Genomic DNA, 23,207 nt, shown 5'->3' on the forward strand with positions numbered 1-23,207 from the left:
GCGTGCCTCCAATTCCGCCCACAAAATGTTTGTTTTGTTGATTCGCAGGTTTGCCTTCACCGAAATTCACATTATTCAATTTTAGTGTGAAATTGGGGCCTTCTGCTCAAGTTGCTTCTTCATCCGGAAACACAGAGTGGAAAAGGGCAGGCATCCTACTCGACAAGCATTACAGCAGAGGAGCTCTGCCCAAAGACGTCCGGGTCGTACATCTCCTCGATCTTGGCCGGCGGGATGACGAAACGTCCTTGGGTGGGTGGAGTGGGGCGAGGGTTGAAGTGTCGTGAGTCAGCAGGGCGCCATCGCAGAAGATAAGAAGGAGAATGAAAAGGGCCGTTCAAGGAAGGTACCAGGGGTGGTCGCGCGCGCAGTGTACTCGTAGACATAGGAAGTGGCCTCGAGTTGGGCGGCGAAGCACTCCACCCTCTCATCGCGCAGGTTTTGCTGTGTGACGTGATGGTCAGCAGCGCGGCATCATTGCATAGTGGCCGAGTCCATCAACGTACGTGTTCAAACCAGGTGGCGGGCTTCGTGGGCTCGGTTCCCTTCTCCTTGCCCTTCTCCCCGCCCTCGTCCTTGTCCGCCGGCGGGCGGCTGGTCTTGAGGACGGGGTTCTCCGCTTCGAGACCGCCCGGCAGCTTGTCCACCAGGGCGATGTTGAACCGCGGGAACTTGGTGCTCTGTGAGAGAAGTGTCAGAATTCACCACTCTTTTGTGGTGCGTACCGGGGGAGGGGGGCGTACGATGGTGAGCTTGGCCCGCACGACGGCGCCCTTCTTGACATGCCACACGCCGTCAGAGTCGCGCGAGACGAACTCGGGGTGGTCCTTGTCTTCGGCCGTGTACTGCCTCTCCACACTGAAGCCCCGCTGCTTGGCTTCGATCTCCAGCGATTCCGGTGCATAGCTGGAAAAAAAGGGGGGAGGCGACACCGATCAGTACCACACCGGCGAGCAAGTGGCACAGAGCAGAGGGCAAGCTGAGGTACCTCAAACCCAGGCGATAGTAGAGGCGGCCCTTGCCCTCCTTCTGGATGATCAAGTTGGCAGTTTCTGCACGGCGAGCGCAGTGGCCACCGCCGGTGAGCAGATACCGGATTGAATGGGGCGGGGGATTGCGGGGGCTCGCATTCACGTACCGCCATCCTGCTTGCTCGAGGACGCGCCAGCCTTCTTGCCCTTGGTGTCGTCATCCTAATGAGGGCACGCGGACACGCGCGCCTCGGGGGTCAATCGAAAGATCTCTCACCGCAGATTGGAGGCGGGGGGTACGTACCTCGCTCTTGGCGACGAGCGCCGACTTGTGGAGGTCCGTTTGGCCGAAGGAGATGTCGCCGCCGATGCGCAGGGTCTTGGTCTGGGCGATGGCCTTGGTCAGGAAGGGCATGGGGATGTTGATCACCCGAGTCTCGGTCGTGTGGCCCTGCAACCACATACGACCCGACACACATGACACAAGCTGACGTAAGCAACGCGAGCCAAAGCACAACCTCGCCCCGAGTGCCTCAATGTTCCGAACCTTGAAAATCGTCTCGCCGCAGTACTGCTCGGCGAGCCAGAACCGGACGTTGTAGTCGGGCTTGGTCTTCTCGAACACTAGATATCGCACGATAGACACAAGGTCAAGTTGTTGGTCGCGTAGTAGTAGCAGCAGTCATGACGCATGAGCGCTGAACAGCGGAGAGAAACGACGTACCGGTGAAGTAGCGGTCGAGGGCGATGAGCGCCCAGCAGTTCTCCTGGGTGTTCTGCCAGATACCGTTCCTACGCATCGAGAGCAGGTTCTTGACCAGCTTGCTGATCATCTGGTTCTCCGGGTCGGCCACCACCAACGCCTCGAGCAGCATCGCATCTGTGTGTGTGTGTGTGTGTGTGTGTGTGTGATGAACCACTGGCCAGGGTGGTCAAGGGGAAGGCACGCTGGACGGGTACCAGCGCGGTAGTTGCTGTGGAAGGTCTCGTGGCGGGTGAGCTCATCATAGAAGGAGGGCACGTGCGCGGTGCCCATCTCCTCGTCGACGCTGATGTGGGTGGCCAGATAGCGCACCAGCTCGTCCGCGTAGAGCGAGCGCTTCTGCTTGCCCTCGGCGTCGCCCAGCACCGTGAGCACAAGGCACAGCGCCTCGATGGGTAGACCGTCGGCCGTCTTGCGCACGAAGAAGTCCTCCGTCTCCTTCTTGATCTCGGCCGAGGGCGACAGACGATACCTCGCATACTTTACATTCCAGCCCACAGCCACGTCAGCACAATCGCACGCCATCACCGACAGAATGGAGGGAAATCGCATACCAGAGCGTAGGCCATGGTGAGTTCGGCAAAGTCGGGGTCGCGGCCGTGAGCGAGGGACCCGGGAAGCACGTCCTTGAGATACGACGCCAGGCGGCCCTCGAAGAACCAGGGCAGGCCGTAGCCCTTGGCCTTGCAGAAGGCCGCACAGTGCGCCACGTGGCACGTCAGGAATGCACTGCGTAGAAGAAGATCAGAAGACCGTTTGACAGCGATGCACCGGTGTGAAGATGGGGCGGGGCGCGTACTTGCTGTAAGAATGCTGCCACATGCCCACGCTACCGTCCTTCTGCTGCCTCTTCTTCAGACGCTTGAGGTCCTCGGAGACCAGATTCTTGAGGTCCTGTACATGGAAAAGAACAATAAAATCAATATATATTGGCCAATTCCCATTGTCTAATTGGCAAATGAAGATGGAGGGAGGTGAGCGAAATGAGGGGAGGCGCACGCTCTTCTTGGGTAGCGAGGGGCTCTTGAAGATGTCCAGCGCATCCCTGAGCGCCACGAGGGCCAACAGCTTGGACGAAATTTGCTGTACGGCAAAGAAGTCGTGTCAGTCGCGGGGCCACAGCTGAGCTCATCCACCGTCCCGGCCTACTATTTGTTTGTGCCGTACCTCCGAGCACTCGTACGGGTAGCTGTACATGTAGACAGCCGCGTCCAACAGTCCCTGCAGCATGGTGCAGCTGGCCGAGATCTGCGGGGAGGCGCGCGGGAGCGATTGAGTAAACGACGCACACAGCGTCGTGTGAAAGGCTAAGCGAACCTCGAGGGCGCCGTATTGCGGGATGGCGTCGGCGGGCTTGACGATGGTCTGCAGCACGACGTCGCTGGCCTGCGAAAGTGTGCCGTAGAAGGCGAAGGACTCCGTCGTCGCGGGCGGATAGACCGGGAACTCGACGTCGGCAGCGTCGCCGTACTTGCCCGCGAAGCAGGTCACCTGCAATTATTACGGTACGCATCGATCAATGACGGCGCATTCATGACAGGCAGGTGACGTTGGGCCTCTGTAGTGGGTGGATGAGCGCACCTGGAAGCGTGCTAGACCGGGCTTGGTGACCTTGATGGGGATAGTCAGCATGCGGCGGCCCTCCTTGGGAATGTGGACCTGGTAGCCCACTTGCCTGGCATGCTCGCCTCCCTCCACGATCACCACCTCTGTGTGCTCGCTCGCGCGCAGAGCCATCCTGTTGTCGGGACCCCCCCCCAAATCACTTGCTTAGCCAATACACAACACACACACAACACACACACACACAAAGAAGAGAGAAGAGAGAAAACAGAAGAGAGAGAGAGAGAGAGGAGGAGAGGCGAATTCGTACATGACATCAAGGGGCTCGTCGAGCTGGTTCTGGATGATAACGGTGAGCTCGCAGCGATCGCCGAAGTTGAGGAAGCGAGGCGGGCTGCGTGCAGGTGCGTGGGTGGTATGAAAAGTAAGCAATTCGTGAGGGAGAATAACGTGTGAGCCAGGCGGTGGCGCACCTGCAGCGCACGACCAGGGGCAGCTGCGCGGTCAGCAGGCTCTCGCCGAGACCATACTTGAGGCCTTCGTGACTGGCCGCCACGGCCCAGATCCTGTAGCGGGTGAGGTTGTCGGGGATCTTGACGGCGATCTCGGCGGTGCCGTCCTCACCCACCTGCACCGCGGGGGTGAAGTTGGCCAGCGGATTGAAGTTCGACCGCACGGCGATGACGGGCGCCGGCTCCTCGTAGGCCTCCTCGGGCACGTCGTCCTCACACTCGTCAGCGTAGGCATGCATGCCGTCACCATCCACAGACGCGCGCCTGTCCTTCGCCAGCTTCTTACCCTTCATCTTCTCCTCCTCCATGCCCTTATCTTCTTTGCGCCTTTGCCTGACATTCTTGGTAGGTGCGGCTGCCCGCCTGCATTCCTTCATATCAGACAGCCTGGGCCTGCGGAGTACGGCGGCACATCCAATGTGTGTGTGAGGTTAATTCAGGCTGGTCAACCTTAAGGATGGAGAGGGGTGTGTGTTGTGTGATTGTGCGTGCGTGCGTGCGTGAGTGAGTTGGATTGTGTGTTTAAGGACACGTACGATGCTGATTCGCATTCTCTTGCCAGGCTCTGGCGCGCCATACCGGGAGGAGGTGGAGCGGCAGCGGAGAGGGACCTCATGGGCGCCGCTGCGAATGACGGCGCGAGCGACGAAGAAGAAGAAGAAGCAGCGAAACTCTTCGGCATGGCGCCGCCACCTCCCCACGAGGGAAGGCTGGGCATGGGGAGGGCGAAGCCACCCTTCTTCTTGGCTTTCCTCGTAAAGCTCATTGATTGTTCACTCAAGCTCTCGCACTTCTGCCATGGGGGGGGGAATCAATTGGTGTGTGGTGTGTGGTGGTGATGGTGATGGTGATGGTGGTGGTGGTGTCTGTACCATGTTTATGCTGTCGAGCGCGTAGAGCTCAAGCTGGGGAGCGCCCGACGCCATATCCTCGTCGTCGCAGTCCTCGTCGCACTCTTCCTCGTCGCACTCTTCCTCGCTCTTAGACTCGCTCTCCTCGTCCAGGCCGTCGTCCTCGGGGAAGGGCTCGCCCTCCCACTCGGCCTCGGGACCCTCCATGTCGGCGCCGGTCTCGTCGTCGGACCAATCGGCCTTGAGCTCGTCGAGGAATAGGACCGGCGGCTGCAGCTGGTGGTTGTCCCATTGCTGCGTCGATCGAGCGGAAGTGTGAGACGTGCGTTGAAGAAGAAGGTGATGATGAACAATTCCAGGATGAGGATGATGATGATGAGTGGGGTGCGTGTGACGACGAGTACCTCGACGGCGACGTCCTTGCGGTTGGCGAAGCGCTTCGAAGGCGACTCGTTGGGGCGGGTCGGGTAGAAGGTGTTGAGCGGGTCCGACAGGGCGTAACCACTGAGCGCCAGAACCGACTCGTCCACCACCACGAGGCACACCTCGGCCCCGATCGCCGGAGCGCCGGAGTGATCCGTCACCTGCACACGCATTTAGCTCAAGTGCCCCAGCGCAGCTTCAGGTTGTGTGTGTGTGTGTGTGTGTGTGTGTGTGTGTGTGTGTGTGTGTGTGTGTGTGTGTGTGTGTGTCAAACCTTGACGTCGATCGTGGTCTCGCCGCCCGGCACAATCTTCTTGGCGCGAGGGTTTACCTCGACGTGGAGCTTCTTGGTGATCTGTGACGAGCGCACGACACGACACGCACGCGCAAGTCGGAAACACACGTGCGAAGGACACCATTGTTGTGATCATATATGGGAGAGGAGGAAGAAGGTACCGGCGGGACGGTGAGGGTGATGCTGGCGGTGCCAAGCGCGGGGCGAGGCGGAGCGCTGCCGTCCTTCTGGCCGTCGACATTGAGCCGCTCGGTGAGACCGACGACGTCGACCTGGATCGCGATGTTGGGCGCGTAGTCCTCGATGATCGGTACGCTGACCTCTGCACAACGTTTGGTATTCAGCGAGGGGGCACGTGGTGTCAGTCAGCCCAGAGCCGGAGTGAGAAGAGGGTCGGTCGACGCACTTTCCGACACGGTATTGATGCGCACGGTGCGCGTCTTGACGATGCCTCGGCAGCGGGCCGTGACCACAGCTGCACGCGATTGCTGATGAGTCACGCATCTACACTGTTATCGGCGGCGGTTGTGTGGGCGGTACGGTACCATCGCACGGCGCGAAGGGGCAGGTGAGCGTCAGCGAGGCGGTGTCGCCGATGCGGTAGGAGGCCTTGTCGGCCACCAGCACCAGGCGCAACTCGTCCACCCGCTCCAGCGTCTTGGTGGGCGCCGGGCTGGGTACTGATGCCAGGAGCAGCAGATCCGTGGGCGGAGGAGCAACGGCCGCCACCGGCTCGCTGAAGACCTCGAACGCCGCGTGCTTACGGCCTTCCTGATCCTGCACGATCGCATAGAGCTCGTACGTCTGCCCAAACGTAAGCCCAGTCAGCGACGAGGGACACAGCGTTGTGTGTGTGTGTGTGTGGCGTAATGGTGAAGGAAAGAAAGGGGAAACATACAGGAGCGCCGGTGGAGAGAGCCTCGGGGCTGATGGTGTAGGGGATGGGCTCCTTCTCGGACTTGATGACCTCCAGCTTGAGGATCTGCTTCCGGCCGCTCCAGCGCTCGAGGGCGCAGAGCTGGACCGTCACGTCCACCATGTCGACCACGTTGCCGTCGTGGTCGGCCACTACGATGTCGATCACGTAGGGCTCGCCCAGCACCGGGTTGGGCGCCTGCTTGCGGAGGCCCACGTAGTAGAGGCACGGGTGCAGGATGAGCTGCGTCGTCGTGGTGATCGACTTCCGGTTGATGTCCACGATCTCGATCAGGGCCGCCAGCGACACCGGGCACGGCGGATCGGGGTAGCCCTTGAATTGAATGAGGACTTTGTGCTCGCCGGACTCGCGGGTCTTGCCCTTGAGCACTCGCTGACACACCAGCTGGGTGGGCTGCGCGAGCACGAGCTGCTTGGCGCAGGTGAACTTGAAGTCCTGGAAGCCCGGAGGAGCGAACGTGCCTGCCGTCGAAGACACCGTCCACGTGACATCTGTGGAGCAAAGTAAAACGAGTGGTGAGTGGCCGCGGCGTGTCTGGGGAGGGGGAAAGGAGCAGAGAGTACCTGAGTCCGCGAGCGCGCCGCCGGCGTAGTACGAGCCCTTGGCCTTGACCAAGGCCGAGGCCTCGAACCAGATGGGCGCCTTGGTTTCCACCTCGGCTTCGGCGATGAACTCGGGGCGACGGAACTACACACGTACACCAGGCACAGAATGGGCATGAGCACGATGATAATGGCCGCAGCGGCGAGGCCAATGTAGGCCTTGAGTGGACGAGGACGACGTACCTCCTGGACCTGGAAACGGTGAACGTGCTCGTACTTCTGCTGGTTCTCGTGCTCCTCGAGGTGGATGTGGATGCCAGCGTCACCCAGGTTGATCTGTAGTTTGATGAACCAATATATAGAAAATGTAAGGGCAAGATCAAGTTTCTCAAGAGAGTGTGGTGATTGAGGCAAGGCGTACGTTGTCGGGCAGTGTGAGGGTGAAGTGGAAGGTGCCGAGGCCCGTGAGGAAGAATTCGCCCTTGGTGATCTCGGCCGATCTCGAATCAACCAGCCTGTAGACGCACTTCTGCATCTTGGGTATCTCCAGCTTCTCAAAGTGCTCCTGGGCCGCTCGCTACACATCGCACACATCACCACTCGTGTCACTTCCTCCATGTTCCCCAACAGCGCAATCATCATCACCACCACCACCATCCCCGTACCTTGAGGAAGCGAACGTAGCCCTTGATATGCACCTCCTCCTTGGGGCGGTACATGCTGGTGCGAGGAAAAAGAGAGAAGACGTCAGCTCCTGGCAAAGTGCGAAGAGGCGGGGGGGAGATGATGATACCTTCGATCGTCAAAGACATGCCACAACAGGTTCTCCTCGGCGGGGAGGGTGGGGAAGGTCCACACGTCGGGAAGGAAGGCGCAGTCCTTGCCCTTCTTGGCCACGAGGAGTGACGTGCGGTTGGTGTTGTGGGACAGGACGGCGATGCCGTCCTTGTTGGTCGTCACCGTGTTGGGCGCCTGGCGCTCGAGCGCGCAGTTCTTGATTGTAATCGCGCCCACCTCGACGTCGCGCGGCGAACGCGGCGAGAGGGAGCCGTCGGACCTGGCCGCGAGGGCCTTCTTCTTCTCGATCTGCTTCTTGTCAGGCAGGAGCAGCAGCTGCGCACCCATGACGGCCTTGCGCTGGTGCCACGACACGTTGACGCCCTTCATGTTGCCGCCCTTCACCAGGTGCGTCGTCCACGCGTGGACCGTCTGCACGCTCTGGAACACGTCGAGTCCTGCACCGCAGTCACCGTCGCATCAATCTGGTGTGAGCTTCTAATCTATTCAGGCGCAGCAGCAGTAGCAGCACCGACGAGCTTGCAGCGTACCGATATGGGTGCACTGGATCCAAGCCTTGATGATGTCTCGCTGGCGCCACGGGTTGGGGTAGTGGCCTAACAATCAAGCGAGCAGTCATGGTTAGAACTATGAATTAAAAATTCAAAAAAAAAAACAAGCGAAGGACTGGGTCAGGACGCACTCTTGGAGGTGGGGGTGATGACGACGCCGACCTGGCCCAGGTTTCTCTTGGCGTCCTTGAGCGCCGGGGTGAGGTCAACTACGAAGTCCACGTACTCGTCCTCCTTGAAGTTAGCCACAGGCAGCACCTGGTCGTACACGAGCTTGCCAAAGCTGTTTTGTTGAAGAACACAAAGTAAGACGAATTGGCATCAGATGTCATGCATCAGGCGGTATGTGGCCACGAACGGCTTGCACGTACCCGAGGTAGTCGTAGGTCTCCGACTTGCTCTCGCTCGCATCCGTGTGGCTCGGTTCTTTGCCCCACTTGGCGTAGTGCTTGCGCGGGTTGAGCCTGAAAAAAACGTCGTGTCAGTGGCCACCAAAACACTACGATGTCAGGGGTCCGACGTACTTGTAGAGGCACACGCGGAGCGCCTTGTAGTTGAACGTCTTGATGTGGTACGTGGGAGACTGCTTGGTGGCCGCGATAAGCACTGGATCGTACACGATGAGCCCCGTCTGTGATAGTCGATTGCGAACGTGATGAGTCACGCGACACGCCGGATGCTACAGGCACACAGTCAAGGTTGCAGAGCAACGGTTACCTGGAAGGCCTTGAGCGCGCGAGGGCGCGGCGGTTCCCACACCTTGACCTCCCACTCGATCTTGCCGGTGGGCTCGGAGCCATCCTCGGGCACGGGCGCGGCGTCGGTGCCCTTGATCAGGCCGAGGCACTGGCCGTAGCGGTCCCGCACCGCCTGGTAGTCGATCTCCACCTTGTAGACCACGTCGCCGCCGTGCTGCCTGCTACTGAAGTGGAGCGTCTTGTACGACGCCGAGATTTTCAAGTCTATAAACGTCACGACACACGACACACGACACACGACACGCGACACGCGACACACACAGCAGGTGTCAGCGAGCAGCGCCTTGACACAAGAGCTTGGGGCGGAGGAGAGAGTGTACCGGGCAGGTGGGGAGTGACTTTGATCTTGGAGACGTCGAGCGAGTTGGCGTCGAGGTTGTTGGAGAAGCGGACCTGCCACTCGGCCTTGGGGTAGATCTTGGCGTTCTCGTTGCGCGGGTGGAACGTGGTCACCTTGAACTCGGGCACCGTCTTGAAGTTGAACTTGTGGACCGACGAGCTCTTGAGTGGTCCCTCCGCCGAGGGAATCTGTGTTTGTCATCCGCCAAACACAACGCATTCAGATATTGGTCTCCTCTTATTAAGCAGCACTGGGCGAGCACGCCGTACCTCGGGACCGACGTTCACATAGATCGTTGAGTCGCCAGCAAAGTAGTTGACCGGCTTGAAGGCCACCCAGTAGCCCTCGTGCCTGCGGCATTGGACGTGACATGCACATGAGTGAGCTGGTGTGTGCTGCGTGTGCGTGGCGTGTGCGTGTGCGTGTGTGCGTGCGCTGGTGTGGCAAGGCGCGGGCTACCTGGGGGTGTTGATGCGCCAGAAGGGCGAGGCGTTGACCTCCTCCATGGTCATGAGGCGGAGCGCATACTGGGTGTTCCACGAGCTCGCGACCTTGATGCACTGGAGCACCTCCTCGGGGTCCACGTGCTGGTCGAACTTGACGAACATGCCGCAGTCGCGCTTGCGTCCGCCGCCGGAGGGCGGGAACGAGCTCACCACCGAGATCGTCGGTGTGGTGAACTTGGCCTCGAACTCCTCGGCCAGCGAGTCGCCATACGCCGAGCCCGCACCAGCAGGTACCTGAACCAAGGACACACAGCGGCATTGCGATCGGAAGGTGGTCAGACCACCGTGGACAGCGGCGAAAAAGGTGGCCAGACGCAGCGCGGCCTAGATATACCTTGACGACGTATTCAGTCGCCTTGCTCCATTTGGGCGAGGGGTGATAGACCAGAGTCATTGCGTTGGAGAGGCGCCATTCGCCGCCGTCTTCCGGTTCCGGTTCCACCGTGGGGCGCCAGTCCTGTAGTTGATCGTGGTGAAGGAAACAGTTAAATAAACAGGAAGGTAAAAATGAAACCCCGAGGCGCTTCGGCTTCGTACCAAGTCTTCGACCTTGGGCGGCACGGAGAAGACGAGTGGCTGGTTGAAGTTGAGCTTGATGGGCTCAACAATGCCCAACGTGCGTGACTGGTACACTGATGAGCCAAATAGTTGAAGGTGAGGCCTACATACGCTCATGGCTCTGCGAACAGCACAACACACACGTGCAGTGGACCGGACATCGTACCCGAGACCGAGAGCGGCTGTACGGTGCTGAAGGCGAAGGAGTCTTCGGCTCCCACGAGGGATCCCTCGAGCGAGGGGACCTTGGCAATCTTGACGGTGACCTGGGTCTTGGGCGGGAACGGCTCGGAGCACCGGAAGACGAGGCACTGGTCCGGCTTGGCGTCGAGGAACTGCGCGTTACGCAGGATGGTGGCGCGCAGGGCCTGCACCTCGTCGTCGGCCACCAGGGCCACAGTGCCCACGTTCTTGAAGCGCCACTGCGACGCCGACACCTGTTGGGCGTGTGCGTGTGGTGTGTGTCGTGCGTGTCGTGCGTGTGCGCGTTGATGAGCAATGCAATCACCATGATAACGAAAGAGCGTGCGCGAACCTGGATGTGCTTGATGACCTCGGTGGGGTCGATCTTCTGGTTGAAGCAGATGGCGATGGTGGGGTCGAGGACCTGCGCCTCGCCGCTGTCGACCGAAGTGTGCTCAACCGAGGCGGTGCGCGACTTGTACTCCTTCTTGAAGGCCTCGATGGGCTCGTTGTAGAACGACACCACACTCGCCGGGATCTGGACGGTGAACTTGGTGGCGTTGGGCCAGGCGCACGCGGGCCGGTAGACGAGCGTGTAGGCGTCGACAAGGTGCCAGCCGGTGAGCTCCTCAGGGGCCGGAGCGGCGACAGGCGAGGGCTGCTGTTCGGCCTCAGCCTCGGCCTTCTCCTTGCCCTTGGCGCCCTCGCTCTCTGCCTTGGGCTGCTCCTCGGCTTCGGCTTCATTGTCGTTGGAGGCTGACTTGTCCTTTCCGCCGCGGGGCGTCTTCTTGCCGTCGCGCGGCGTCTTCTTGTCCTTGCCCGCCTTCTTGGACTTTTTCTTTTTCTTGTCCTTCTTGTCGTCGTCGTTGGGCGGATGCGCGAACGGAGCGTCGCCCAGGTTGATCCAAATGACGCCGGGCGTATCCAGCGCGACTGTGGGGAACAGAGGCCCTTCATCATCGTCCAGCTTCTGTACGGCCACCTTCTCGCCGTTCTTGGTCCTGTGTCGACGAGAGGGGGGATGAGCCTTGACCAGCACCTACCACTGCATTGATTTTTAACGTTAAGGTTGAATACCAGTAGATCTGGGAGCGCTCAGCGTCGACGCCCACGCCGATCACGTCGCCCACGCCCCAGGTGGGTTGGCCGTCCCGGCCCTTGGACGAGTCGCCGTGGAAAACACAACCGTCGTCGCTGTGATAACCGTAGGCGCTGAGGGCCGAGACGAGAGCAATGTTTAGCCAATGCCAACGTTGGCGAAACGGTCATCAATGGTGGCATCTGGAAACGGGAGGGCCGCAGTACTGTTGGGTCCAGCCGACCATGGCGCGCTTGAGCGGCATGCCGCGACCGGCAGCGCCGACGGAAATGGCGCCGTCCTTGCCCAGCTGCACGACCTGCGCTTCGAAGTAGGGCAGCGACCCGGCAGAGAGCTCCTTTAGCGCCTGGACAGCTTACGCAAGTGAAGGATAACGCCAGCAGGAAAAGAGTAATCATTGTGTGTGTTGTGTGTGTTGTTTGTGTGTGTGTGTCGTGTGTTGTGTGTGGTGCGCACGTGTGTGGTTAGATAAGGATATCTGTTCGCTGCCTTTCTTGGTGGCGTCCGAAGACCACTTGGCGACGTAGAAGTCGGTGTCATAGTCCAATCCCACATGGGCCGCGTCCTTCCGCCAGGCACACTGCAAGTGGCATCGCTCGGGCGGAGGGCTGAGCTGCGGCCTCCATTCCTATGTCATGCCACGAGGATCAGTGCGTGTGCGGTGGTGCGGGTGCGTGTGCGTGTGCGTGTGTGTGTGCGTGTGCGTGTGCGTGTGCGGCGTCTTGAGGCACGTGCTATACCATTTGCTCGATCTTCGTAGCGCCGATCGGGGAGACCAGGGGCTGAGTGAAGCGGAGCGTGATGGCGGTTTTGTTCACGAGGGTGGCAACCGGTGCGTCTACGCGGTGCGCATATGTCAGTACACTGCAGGCCACGTGGGCAGAGACTATGGGACGAGACGAAGGGGACAGTACCAAATACGCTGAATTTCGGAACAGTGCGGAAGCTGAACGTTTGCGAGCGTGTAGTCGCAAGCGGACCCTCGGCGGACGGAATCTAGGTCGGGAGGTGAGTGAAATGGAGTGCAGCCACCCGAAAAAAGGGTTTGAGAGCGTAGGAGTATGTACATTGCCGTCGATCTTGACGGTGACGTCGGAATCGTGAAGGAAGTTCCTGGTACACTTGAAGGCCAGCCAGCAGCCATCGGTGCCCTGGTGTTGGGCCAGGAACAGCTGGAGCAGGGTGTCGCGTTCGACCTCCTCCTTGCTCAACATCTCGACGGGCGCGTAGGTCTTCTTGGTCAGCTTGCTCAGGAAGCCCTGCGCCCACAACGTTGTCAAACGAATTAATTCACATTTTAGTTCGATGAAAGAAACAACAATACTAATTCAACAAAATAAACCATGAATGGGCGAGATGGGCTAACCTCCTGGCTAAGCGCGAGAGAGACCACGGGCAGGACTTGTTCCGGGTCGATGGCCTGGTTGAAGATGATGGCCATCGGGGAGTCCAAGGCCACCTTGGCACGATGATCGGGGTAGGTGTGCAGGATCTCTACGCGAGGCGTGGTGAACGAGAACTTGTGCTTCTTCTGCAGGGGCTCGTCGTAGGCCGACAGCACGCCATCGTCCACCTTGTGGGGAGGGGGGAGGGGTACAGAAGTCTGTCAGCACGTGCGTTGCGCAACGTTGGGGCATCGGCGGGCAAGTTGTGTTACCTTGACTTTGTACTCAGTCGACCTGGCCCAGATTTGTCCTTTGGCCAGAGTGTACATGAGCGTAGAGACCGAGCTAAGGCTCCACTCACCTTCGGGGGGCGTGGGGGTGATGACCGGTCTCCACGCCTGTGCGTCACATGTCGTGTGCGTGTGGTCCATCAGTCCTCCAGCCCATGACGCACCAAAAATAATAATAAAGAAATACATAAATAAATAAATTGCCCCATAAAGAAAGAGGTGGTGCGTACCAAGTGCTTCAGGTCTACGTCGTCCGCGGGTACCAGAGGATGGTTGAACGAGATGCTGACCGGCGCCGCGTGTTGGTTGTTCCCGCTCGGGGAGGAATCTGGCGGGTGGTACAATGCATGCGTAAGGCCTTTGTCGTACACCGGAACGAGAGAGAAAAGGAGAGGAAGCAAGTACAAGTGACCGTGAACTTGGGGACCACGACGAAGTTATAGTTCCACGTGCTCGACGACAGCACTGGACCCTCAGCAGATGGGACCTATTGTGGATTGAGTAGTGGCTCTGGGGAAGTGGCGTAGTGAGGTGGGGAGTACCTTGGGACCGATCTTGACGGTGACGCTGTCCTCGTAGTTGAAGGGCTCTGTGGGCTGGCAGGCCAGGTAGCGGCCCTGGGGCTTAAAGTAGTTCTTGGTCTCGGGCATCTCGGGCACCTCGTCCTCGGCCAACAGGCGGAGCTCGTGTCCACCGCCCCAGCGCGACGAAGACACGTGCACGCAGCCAATCACCTCCTGCAGCGCATCAAAATGAGCCAATCCAAGATGACTGTGCCCGCGCAGAGCGAGCGGAGGGGGTATTGTACCTCGGGTTCGATCTCCTGGTCGAACACGACGAGAATGACTGGTTGCCTGGACGCCGGGCTGTGGGCACCTGCGCTCGGGTACTGGTGTAGTACGTTGATCAGGGAAGAGGTGAAGGAATACGAGAACTGCTTCTCCAGGGGGTCCTCCAGCAGCGACTTGGCCTCCACCGGGATCTGAAGGGGGGCACACCCGGACAATCGAATTGGCTCCCGATTAGCAGACCAGCGCAACATGCCGCACGCACGCACACCGCATGTGAACAGGACGAGTACCGTGATGGTGTACTCGGTGGAGTGAGTCCACGCCTTGTGGGGCTGGTAGGCGAGCGTGTGGTCGCTGATCACGCGCCAGTCACCGCCGTCCTTGGGTTCGGGTTCGAGGACAGGGCGCCAGTCCAAATCGTCGATGGTGCCGCCGGCGGGGATGATGGGCTGCGTGAAGGACACTGTCGCCGTGCCCGAGTATTGGAGGTGCAGCTGCTGCTTGGCCGTCGGATACGTGCCTGGGTAAGTAAGGTTCGATCAACCAATGCACCACCCAATCGTGTTTTTGGAAAATAGGGAAATGAGTGCAGAAACGTACTGTTCACGGAGAACGGCGACCCGGTCGTGAAGGTCACTGAGTGCTCCTGGTCGTTGAGGAGCGCTCCCTCGGCCGAAGGAACCTGAATGTAGTGGGGGCGTGAGTGTGGGTGATCAAGGTTCGATTACGGTGAGGTGGTGTACCTTGGGACCGATCGACAAGGTGACCGACGTGTTGTGCGGCAACAGCTTGACGCTGGCGAACACCAGGCAGTACTCCTCCCCGTGATGCTTGAGGAATTTGTCGAGCTGGGCAAACTTGTCGCTCCAGCGCTTGACATCCTCGGCCTCAAGCAGGCGCACGGCGTAGTTGGTCTTGAGAAGCCCAGACGTGTAGAGCCTACCATATCAGATTGGATCGTGAGTGGAGCTGTCAGGCCCGAGAAAAGATAAGTGTGTGTAGGACGGGCGGTACCGAATGGTGCTCAAGACTTCCTCCTCGATCCCGGTGATCTTTTGACGGAAGGCGACGGCAAAGGGAGTGGCCACCGTAACGCCGACGGTCGAGATGGGGAGCGTGTCGCTCACGCTGTTGGTCGGCGAAGAGAACGCGAGCTCTCGGTCGCTGACCACCTCGGGGCCGAACATGCCGTCCTTGGACTTGAGCTCAGCGCTGAACAGGCTCGGCGTCGATGCGGGCAGCAGGACCTGGTACTCCGTCGCTGGTTGCCAGTTGACCCCAGCCGGCAGCGAGTAGATCAGCCGGCGATCGATCGCAATCCAGCTGCCCTCGCCAGGCGGGGTCGGTGTGATCGTGGGCAGCTTGGCCTGCGAAGGAGGCAAGAAAAAGTTAATTTGGTGAGCCAGTGGTACGCTAGCATCGTTTGGCTGATGTAACGTATATAGCGTGTACCAAGTGTTCGGCGGTGTACTTGCCACCGACCGGCACGATGGCCTGGTTGAACGTGATGGTGCAATTGTCAGGGCGAACAGACTCGATTCCTGTTCAGCATTGCAGATGATGCACAAAATGTCAGGTGAAAAGCTGTTCCGTGGCCAACCCCACAGTGGCACTAGGTGAATGCAACCCGATTTTCATGGGGGCGGTGGCGTACGAGTGACATCGAACTGCGGGACAGTAGTGAAGGTGACCAGATGCGGCTCGATCGACGTCAAAGGACCCTCGGTCGATGGTGTCTGCCGCGATACAGTGTGAAGAGTTTTGGTAAGAAACGGTCTTCTACAGGCAGGAAGGGCGAGACCCGGGACATGTACCTCAGGTCCGATCTTGAGCGTGTAGGTGGTATCGTGCGCCAGCAGCTTCGTGCAGGTGAAGGCGAGGGAACGACCCTCAACCGCCGGGTCAAGGAAACCCTGCGCCACGTCCTCGTCGGCGCTGAAAACAAAAGTGGGAGTACTCACCGGTTAGCCTTGGGGGAAAAAATGAATGTAAACAGTTTGAGCCAACTGGCGACGTACGCGAGCTCGGGCGAGTCCCTCTCGAGGATCCTCAGCGGCGCGAAGGGTGCGGGGTCCTTCTCCCACTTCAGGTCCGCCCCGGCATAGAGACCGATCGTCGGGATGACCTCCTCCGGTGAGATGAGCTGGTCGAAGATCACGAGGAACACAGGGTCGAGCGGCCGCCTGTCGTATTCGCCGCGCCTACCCACAGGGGCCGGAGGGCACGAACTGATGACCTGGAGTACATACGAATTTCGTGAAAGTAAGGTCAACGCCACGAACGAACGGTACGGGAAAAGCCAGAGGGTTCGGTGCTGTTGCGCACCTTCACGATGGGGGTCTTGAACTGGAAGCTGAAGTCCTCCTTCAGCGTAGGCTCTTCCTCGCCCAGCGCCTTTGTTCCCTTGGGAATCTGCACACAACCGAAATAAGGGGAGACAATACAGATGCGATGAGAAGGCTGAGCCTAAATGTGCTCATCGTCCAGGTGGATACTTACGCTGACGGTGTACTGGGTGGCCTTGGCCCAGGCACGGTCGTCCTCGGGATTGTCGGTCTGGAAGACGAGCGTGTTGGTGCCGTCGAGCCGCCACACGCCAGCCTTCAGCGGCTCCGGGGTGATGACAGGCCGCCACTCCTGCAAAACACACACGCAACGGTGTTGATAAAGCTGAAGAGATCACACTGTGTAATGTGGTGTGCACGTACGAGGTGCGTGAGGTCGTCGTCGCCCTCGGGGAGGAGAGGGTGGTTGAAGGTGATCAGGATCTTGTCGATCTTGTTCGACAGCTGCCAGCCCTCGGGCGTGTACTTCTCGACCAACAGCGTGCGCCGCAGCTCGGCCTCACGTCGCCAGCTGGAGGGCGGCCGCGGCCTTGGCGTCGGCCAGCTTGGCCTCGAGCAGCTCGCGCCGCTTCTCCTCCTCGGCCATCCGCTTGGCGTCGCCCTTCTCGCGGGCCTTGGCCTCCTTCTCGGCCTCCTTGGCCCGCTGCTTGGCCTCCTTCTCCTCCTCCTTGAGCCGCCTCTCGTCGCTCATGAAAGCCCGGTCGAACTCCTTCTTGGCCTGGGCCACGCCGCGCTTCCGGCGGTTCCACTCGGCGTTCTGCTGCTCCTTGCGCTCGCGCGCGAGCTCCTCCTCGGTCTTGGGCGCCGACGCGGGCGGCGGGAACTGCAGCTCCTTACGCCGGCTCGACGGCAGCTGCACGCTCTTGTCCCGCGGCATGAACGGGTCCTCCTCACCGTCCTCCGTTCCTGCTGTAGCCACACACGCCAACATTCGATCTATGAGTGTGTGCGGTGTGCGCAGTGCGTGCGGTGTGTGCGTGCGTGCGATTAGCAATGCAGGGCAGGGTACGGTGGGTGTCGATGCTCATGCGTGTCTCCTCGGGCAGCCGCTCGAAGACCTCATTGACCTTGGCGGGCTCGAGCGGCTGCGGCGGCGGCTGATCCTTCTTCTCCCCCGTCTTGCCGTCGTCCGTCTGCTCCTCCTTGTCAGCGTCGTCCTTCTTGTCCGATACGAGGAGCTCCTTCGCCATTTCCTCGTCATCGACGTCGCCCTTCGCCTTGCCCTTCACTTCTTCCTGCTGGTTCAGATATATATTATATAAAAATAAATAATAAATAATAAATGATAGATGAATAAATATATATCTGGGGGGGAAAGAGCACTGTGCTGGCGTCGTCCTCTTCATGCCCAACATGTTCTGCATCCTTGAGTTCGTCTTCCTCTGCCTGGACGACCTCTTCCTTGGCCTGGGCTTCCTTCTGGGCCTTTTCCTCCTCCTCTTTGAGCTCCTTCAGCTCGAAGGCGAAGTCTGGGGTGGCCTCATACGTCTTCTTTCCTTCAGGCCCCTCCATCTTCAAATCTCTCTCTCGCCTGCTCCAATCCGTTTTGTTCTCGCGATGAAATGAATTCAAACGAATTCTTCGGTCGGTGCTCACGATGACGAGCTGGCCTCGCGTCAATAACGGTTCTTGCTTCTGTGCCGAAGAAACTGAAAGGGCAAAGGGTAGAATTACAATCTGATGTGCCGGTCACAGAACTGAAAGAGCAACCTGCACCGAAAGGCGCAAGTGCAGCGAAATTAATAATAAATCAAATTACAATATTGAAACTATGCGAAGCATGCTCTTTGATATTTTTAAAATATATCAAAAACCAAAAACAAATGGAAAAATAAATTTAAACAATCAATATGGAGGGGACTCCGCGAGCCACGAGGGCCGGCAGTAATGGGTCCTCGTCATCATCTATGTTGTTGGTTCCACCTTCCTCGCCATCGACCGCGGCAGCTCAATCAACCGTTTCCTCATTCATTACGCTGCGATTCGCCGTGGGTGGCCGGTACGCCGTGCTCACCCTCCACGGCCCCGGGGGCAGCAGCGAGCCGGGAGCGGAGGCCGGCAGCAGCGCCGGCGGCGGCGGCGAGGACGGCACGCTGCTGGACCGGTGGGCCGAGGACGACTGCGGCCGGCGGCTGGCCGAGGGCGACGTGCGGCGGCTCCTGGCGCACGAGGACGTGCCGCCCTATCCTCGAGCTGCCTCTCCTCTCCGCCCTCCACTCCCTGCACCGCGAAGAGGTTCTTCACCACCACCATCAGCTCCTCCTTCTTCTTCTGCTCTACGTCGTGTCTTACGCACAGGGTCTCGCGGGTGGTGGCAGGCGGCGTTGTGCCCGAGCCACTGGGTGGAGCCGGTGTTCGACCAGAAGCGGGCCAGGGACGGAGCGGACGACTGGACGGCGGCCCTCAAGCAGCGCAATGCCGCCTACCAGGACTCTGTGGAGCTCACGGAGAAGGAGAAGACCAAGCTGATCGTGCGTGTCTCTCTCTCTCTCTCTCCACTTCGAGCTCTGTGCGTGTTCTTTCGGTTCGGTTCAGGCCAGTCAACGATGCGTGGTTGCGTGGTGGCGTGTGAACAGTTGGCGGAGGCCTACGGGTCGGTGGTCAACACGCAGAAGGGCTGCGCGGCGATTGCGCGGATGAACGAGATCCACGCCGCCATGCTCGAGGAGGTCATCAACAAGAGCGAGGCCGCCATCAGCGAGCTGCATCAGAAACAAAGCGAGGAGATGAACAAAGCAGCCGGGGTACTGAGACTAGACTCCTTCTGCATTCTGGCACTCATTTGCTAACGCACGCACACGCACACACGCACACACGCACATACGCACACGCACACGCACACGCACACGCACACACACGCTCACACCGCACAACACAGGATGGCGGAGAAATATCATCGCTGGTGGCCCGACACGTGAAGCAGATGGAGCTCACCGAGCGGAAGTGGGGCGCCAAGCTCGAGGACATGCGGAAACAGCAGAAGCGGGCCTACGGCCGCTGCATCGTGCGATGGGCCACCGAGGGGCTCCCCAACAAGGTCAACGCCGACGTCCTTCACGAATTCAAGGCCGCCAAAAAGCAAGGTGCCAAACTTGACCCAATCACGCGCGCTTGTGCCGTGTGTGCGTGTGCGGTGGCGTGTGTGCGGTGGTGATGCCTGGTCGCTGACTCCAGTCCGTGGTTCACAGGGGGCGGATCGCTGACGGCGTCTCCGCTGGCGCGTAAGAAGTCGGACCTGCAGCACCCGGAACAGCGCGGATCGCCGGGCGGCAGGGAGCAGGAGGGCAAGAAGCGGTGGTGGAACAAAAAGAAGGGTGGTGAGGCCAACGAGGGGTACGCGTATCACCGCCAACGCCCGTGTTGAGACCACTTCCCTAACGGCTTGTTGTGTGTCGTGCGATGTGTGTCGTGTGCGGTGTGGCTAGGCCTGATTCGCCGCAACTAAGATCGTCAGGAAGCGTCGGCCAGCAGCCGCAGCAACAGCAGCCTCAGCCCCAGTACCAGGTGCCAGCGCTGGCGAGCGCGCCATCGGGCAGCACCAAGTGGGAGCACTTCACGGTGCTTCTGGGACGCAGCAAGGCCCTCCACCACTTTGGCCTCGGTGCGGGGGACATCACACAATTTTGTCGGCTCCGAGCCTCCTCCGAAGGTACCCTAACCACCCCTTCCAACGCATTCATTTCCCATTCTCTTATTCTCTTGCATTCCAACTGTGCGTGCCGTGTGGCAATGAACGGTGTCCAATTGCAGTGCGGGCGCAGACAATTCGAGATCTGTACTCGCACTCGCTCAACGCGATCGTGCTGGTGGTCGACCGAGGTCTCACCTACACCAACAAGGTCAACAAAGGTACGTGCACAAGCTCGTCTGTGTCCTCCATTCTCATTATATAGCCAACAACCATTCGTCGAAACCACCGGTCCCTCGCGTGCAGAGTTTGTGCGGTGCTGCGGCGCTTCGCCCGAGGCACATTTAGCGACTTTCAAAAGCAGCTGCAGCTGGTCAAGGACGAGCTGGGACGGCCCATGCAGCCCGGTACCTCCCCCTTATTCCTTCCTCTGCAACTGCCGACTGCGGATGCGTGGCTGGCCTCACTTTTTTGTGCGCCATCCACCCCCTCACACAGGCGACGTGTTCATTACGCGGCACTCAAACCTTGAGGCAGCCCACATCGCCTTTCATCTGGTGGGCGACAATGACCCCGTCAACAGTACGCGCAAGCAACCCTCTTGACACCTCTCTTGTCCCGGATGTTCAACGTGGCCTTCCTCCTCACCATCATCACCATCATCACAGACTTCACGGTGGACTCACCGCAGGTGCAGGGTCTGCGGAGCATTCTGGCCATCGCCCATGACTACGACGTGGGCACCATCTCACTGCCGATCATCCTCAAAGAGCTTCAAAGCGAAGTCGAATCCTCCAATCGGGTACGCGCACGCGCACATAGAACTCGGCTGGGGTCTCACTGTCGCTTGCCCGTGTGGCCAGGTGGAGGACTGCACACGAGCAGCCGAGGTGGTGGTGAAGAGCGTGAAGTCGTTCCTGAACGACAAAGCCGCGGCCGAGGATGCGTCGCTCAAGGTCGTGCAGTTCCTCTGCGGATCCGCCTTCTTCGCGCCCTACCTCAACACCCTCAACAACGTCTGCGGTCGCTTCGCCAAGTAATGCGGTTGTATGGCCATTCGTGTTCAACCACTGGTGGTCGGCCACAATAACGAACACACTCTTGCCGACACTGGTCTGCGCAGACACCCCGAAGCGGCCCTAAGCCCTCCAGGCCCTGACCTTGTCCTGCACGCGTGCCAGTGCTACCCCGACCCTGCGAGCAGCAGCCTTGACGTTAGCGGGGTCGTGATCGGCGGCGGCGAGAGGAGCGGAGAGGAGAGGAGAGGCGAAGCGAAGCGCACTCGGGTATGGTGAACTGCTCCCTGAAGAAGGTCCCCACGCTCCTGAAGTGGATGGGCAACGCGCTCGAGTGGGTCCTGCAGTAGATAGAGCCAGAGTCAGAAATCAAGTCCACGTTTTTTGTTCCACACTTGTCGTGACCTAGCCAGCTTACGGACGGACCTGTTGTAGCGGTAGGCCCGCAGAGCCCAACCGATGGGCAGCAGCAGGGTGGCGAGAAGGATCTTGAACGCGTCGCCAGCAAGGAAGGGGTAGAATCCGCTTTCCCAGACTGTGCGGCCAGATCGTGATCATCAATACTTGATGAAGAAGGCATCAAATGAAATGCTGGTGCTGGGAGGAAACGAAGAACTACCGTCGGACCAGCCGATAAAGTGTGCCAGCCAAGGGATGCCCACCACATAGATCGACAGATCTCCAATGATCTGGCCGACGATCACGTTGAGTCTTTCACAGCGTTGGTAGTGGAGGTGCACATGGTGGTGATTACGTACCATGGCCAGGCAGGCCGTGATCAGGCGCCTATCCCACCCGTGGTTCTCCACCAGATAGCCCTGGTGGTGATCACCCACGTGAGTACCACCGCACACCACGAACTACAGACGCTTCGCCCTGTACCACGACCCAAGCGGCCAGAATGAAGCCCTCGAGGTAGCCTCCGGTCGGACCCAGCAGAGAGGCCCAGCCGTGGGCGCTCGACGAGAAGAAGGGCAGGCCCAGCGCTACTCCCTCAACCAGGTACAGAACCGTGGCCAGCACGCCGATGGTCTTGCCTGCAGCACGTAATCGTCACCGTAATCATCATCGTCGTCGTCATCAGGATGTTGGCTCGGGGTTGGAGTACCGAGGAGCACTGCGGTGAAGAGCACACCAAAGGTCTGGCCGGTGACCGGCACTTCATCGGACCAGGGCGGCAGGAAGGACACCTGCGCACACGCAGCCAGCACCATCGAGCCTGTGGGCACGGTACCATGGTCATCAAAGTGAATGCGGCAGGCAAGGGGAGAAGTCTGACGTACCAACGAGCGCAGCCAGGAACACGAAGACGAAGCGAGGCAGCTTGGTCTTGTACTGGAGCCAATCGGCGTAGGTAGGGTACCTGCTCGCGTTGCGTTCATTCGATGCCCAATCTACCACAAACGCAAATTGGGCGGTGGCGGTACCGCTGGAGCACGAGGTTGAGGGTGGTGTCCTGCTCGAGGCCATACGCGGTCACCTGGTGGTCGCGCTCGAGCGTGTGGCCGGTGCGAGGGTCGACCAGTTTCGGGCCGGCCCTGGGACCCTGGACCACGCCCTCAGTCCCTCCGGCGAAGCGCTGGAGAAAGGGCTCCTTCTCGAAGACCTTCATGGGAATGTCCTCCACGGCCTCGTGGCCGTCCACCTCGACCGGCACCCGCTGCCCATCGAGCGTCTGCACGAAGATGCGACGACGCGCCAGCCCGCGCGGCGTACGCTCCACGTCCAGCTCCGCCTCCGCACTCTCTTCCTCCACAGTAAACAGTACCCTGTCCATGTGAGTGTGCTATGATGTGTGTTGTGGGTTGTGGTGGGTCAGGTTGGATTACTGCTTCTTTTTAACACTCGCACAGTTTCGGGGTTATCTCCACGCCAGCCAATTGTTGCCAGCGGTGGCTCCGGTTGGGTCGTAGACAAGATCCATAGAGTGCCATCTTTCCGAAGGAAAAGGTGTGGACCGATGCCAGTGCCACGTCCACACCTTCCGGAATGTGGTGCGCGTGCAGGCATCGCCCACGGCCGGCAGCGTGGTGCTGGACGACACCGCAAGCAGACCCTGAAGTTGGACGTGGGCCAGCGATTCGCCTCGTGCAATCTCGAGG

At 59.8% G+C, this 23,207-nt stretch overlaps 3 protein-coding genes and 1 pseudogene across 3 annotated transcripts; 2 read left to right on the forward strand and 2 right to left on the reverse strand.

Moving 5' to 3' along the window:
* Positions 1–155: 155 nt before the first annotated feature.
* On the reverse strand, positions 156–17,973 carry ACA1_279060 (annotated as a pseudogene).
* Positions 17,974–18,311: 338 nt separating this feature from the next.
* ACA1_279070 (uncharacterized protein) lies at positions 18,312–20,694 on the forward strand (the record flags this gene model as incomplete). Its single annotated transcript, XM_004344628.1, has 9 exons — positions 18,312–18,696; positions 18,760–18,932; positions 19,038–19,205; positions 19,340–19,544; positions 19,650–19,794; positions 19,887–20,110; positions 20,212–20,310; positions 20,398–20,496; positions 20,588–20,694. 9 exons carry the CDS (start codon positions 18,312–18,314, stop codon positions 20,692–20,694), a joined length of 1,605 nt encoding a protein of 534 aa, XP_004344678.1.
* Positions 20,695–20,711: 17 nt separating this feature from the next.
* ACA1_279080 (uncharacterized protein) lies at positions 20,712–21,129 on the forward strand (the record flags this gene model as incomplete). The annotated part of the gene is made up of 2 exons (XM_004344629.1): positions 20,712–20,891; positions 20,953–21,129. 2 exons carry the CDS (start codon positions 20,712–20,714, stop codon positions 21,127–21,129), a joined length of 357 nt encoding a protein of 118 aa, XP_004344679.1.
* Positions 21,130–21,228: 99 nt separating this feature from the next.
* On the reverse strand, positions 21,229–22,882 carry ACA1_279090 (BioY protein, putative; the record flags this gene model as incomplete). The annotated part of the gene is made up of 9 exons (XM_004344630.1): positions 21,229–21,283; positions 21,372–21,446; positions 21,532–21,640; positions 21,722–21,794; positions 21,864–21,923; positions 21,988–22,142; positions 22,214–22,324; positions 22,389–22,468; positions 22,533–22,882. 9 exons carry the CDS (start codon positions 22,880–22,882, stop codon positions 21,229–21,231), a joined length of 1,068 nt encoding a protein of 355 aa, XP_004344680.1.
* Positions 22,883–23,207: the final 325 nt, after the last annotated feature.

Source organism: Acanthamoeba castellanii, assembly GCF_000313135.1.
Source record: "Acanthamoeba castellanii str. Neff unplaced genomic scaffold scf7180000084776, whole genome shotgun sequence".
Classification (NCBI taxonomy): domain Eukaryota; phylum Discosea; order Longamoebia; family Acanthamoebidae; genus Acanthamoeba; species Acanthamoeba castellanii.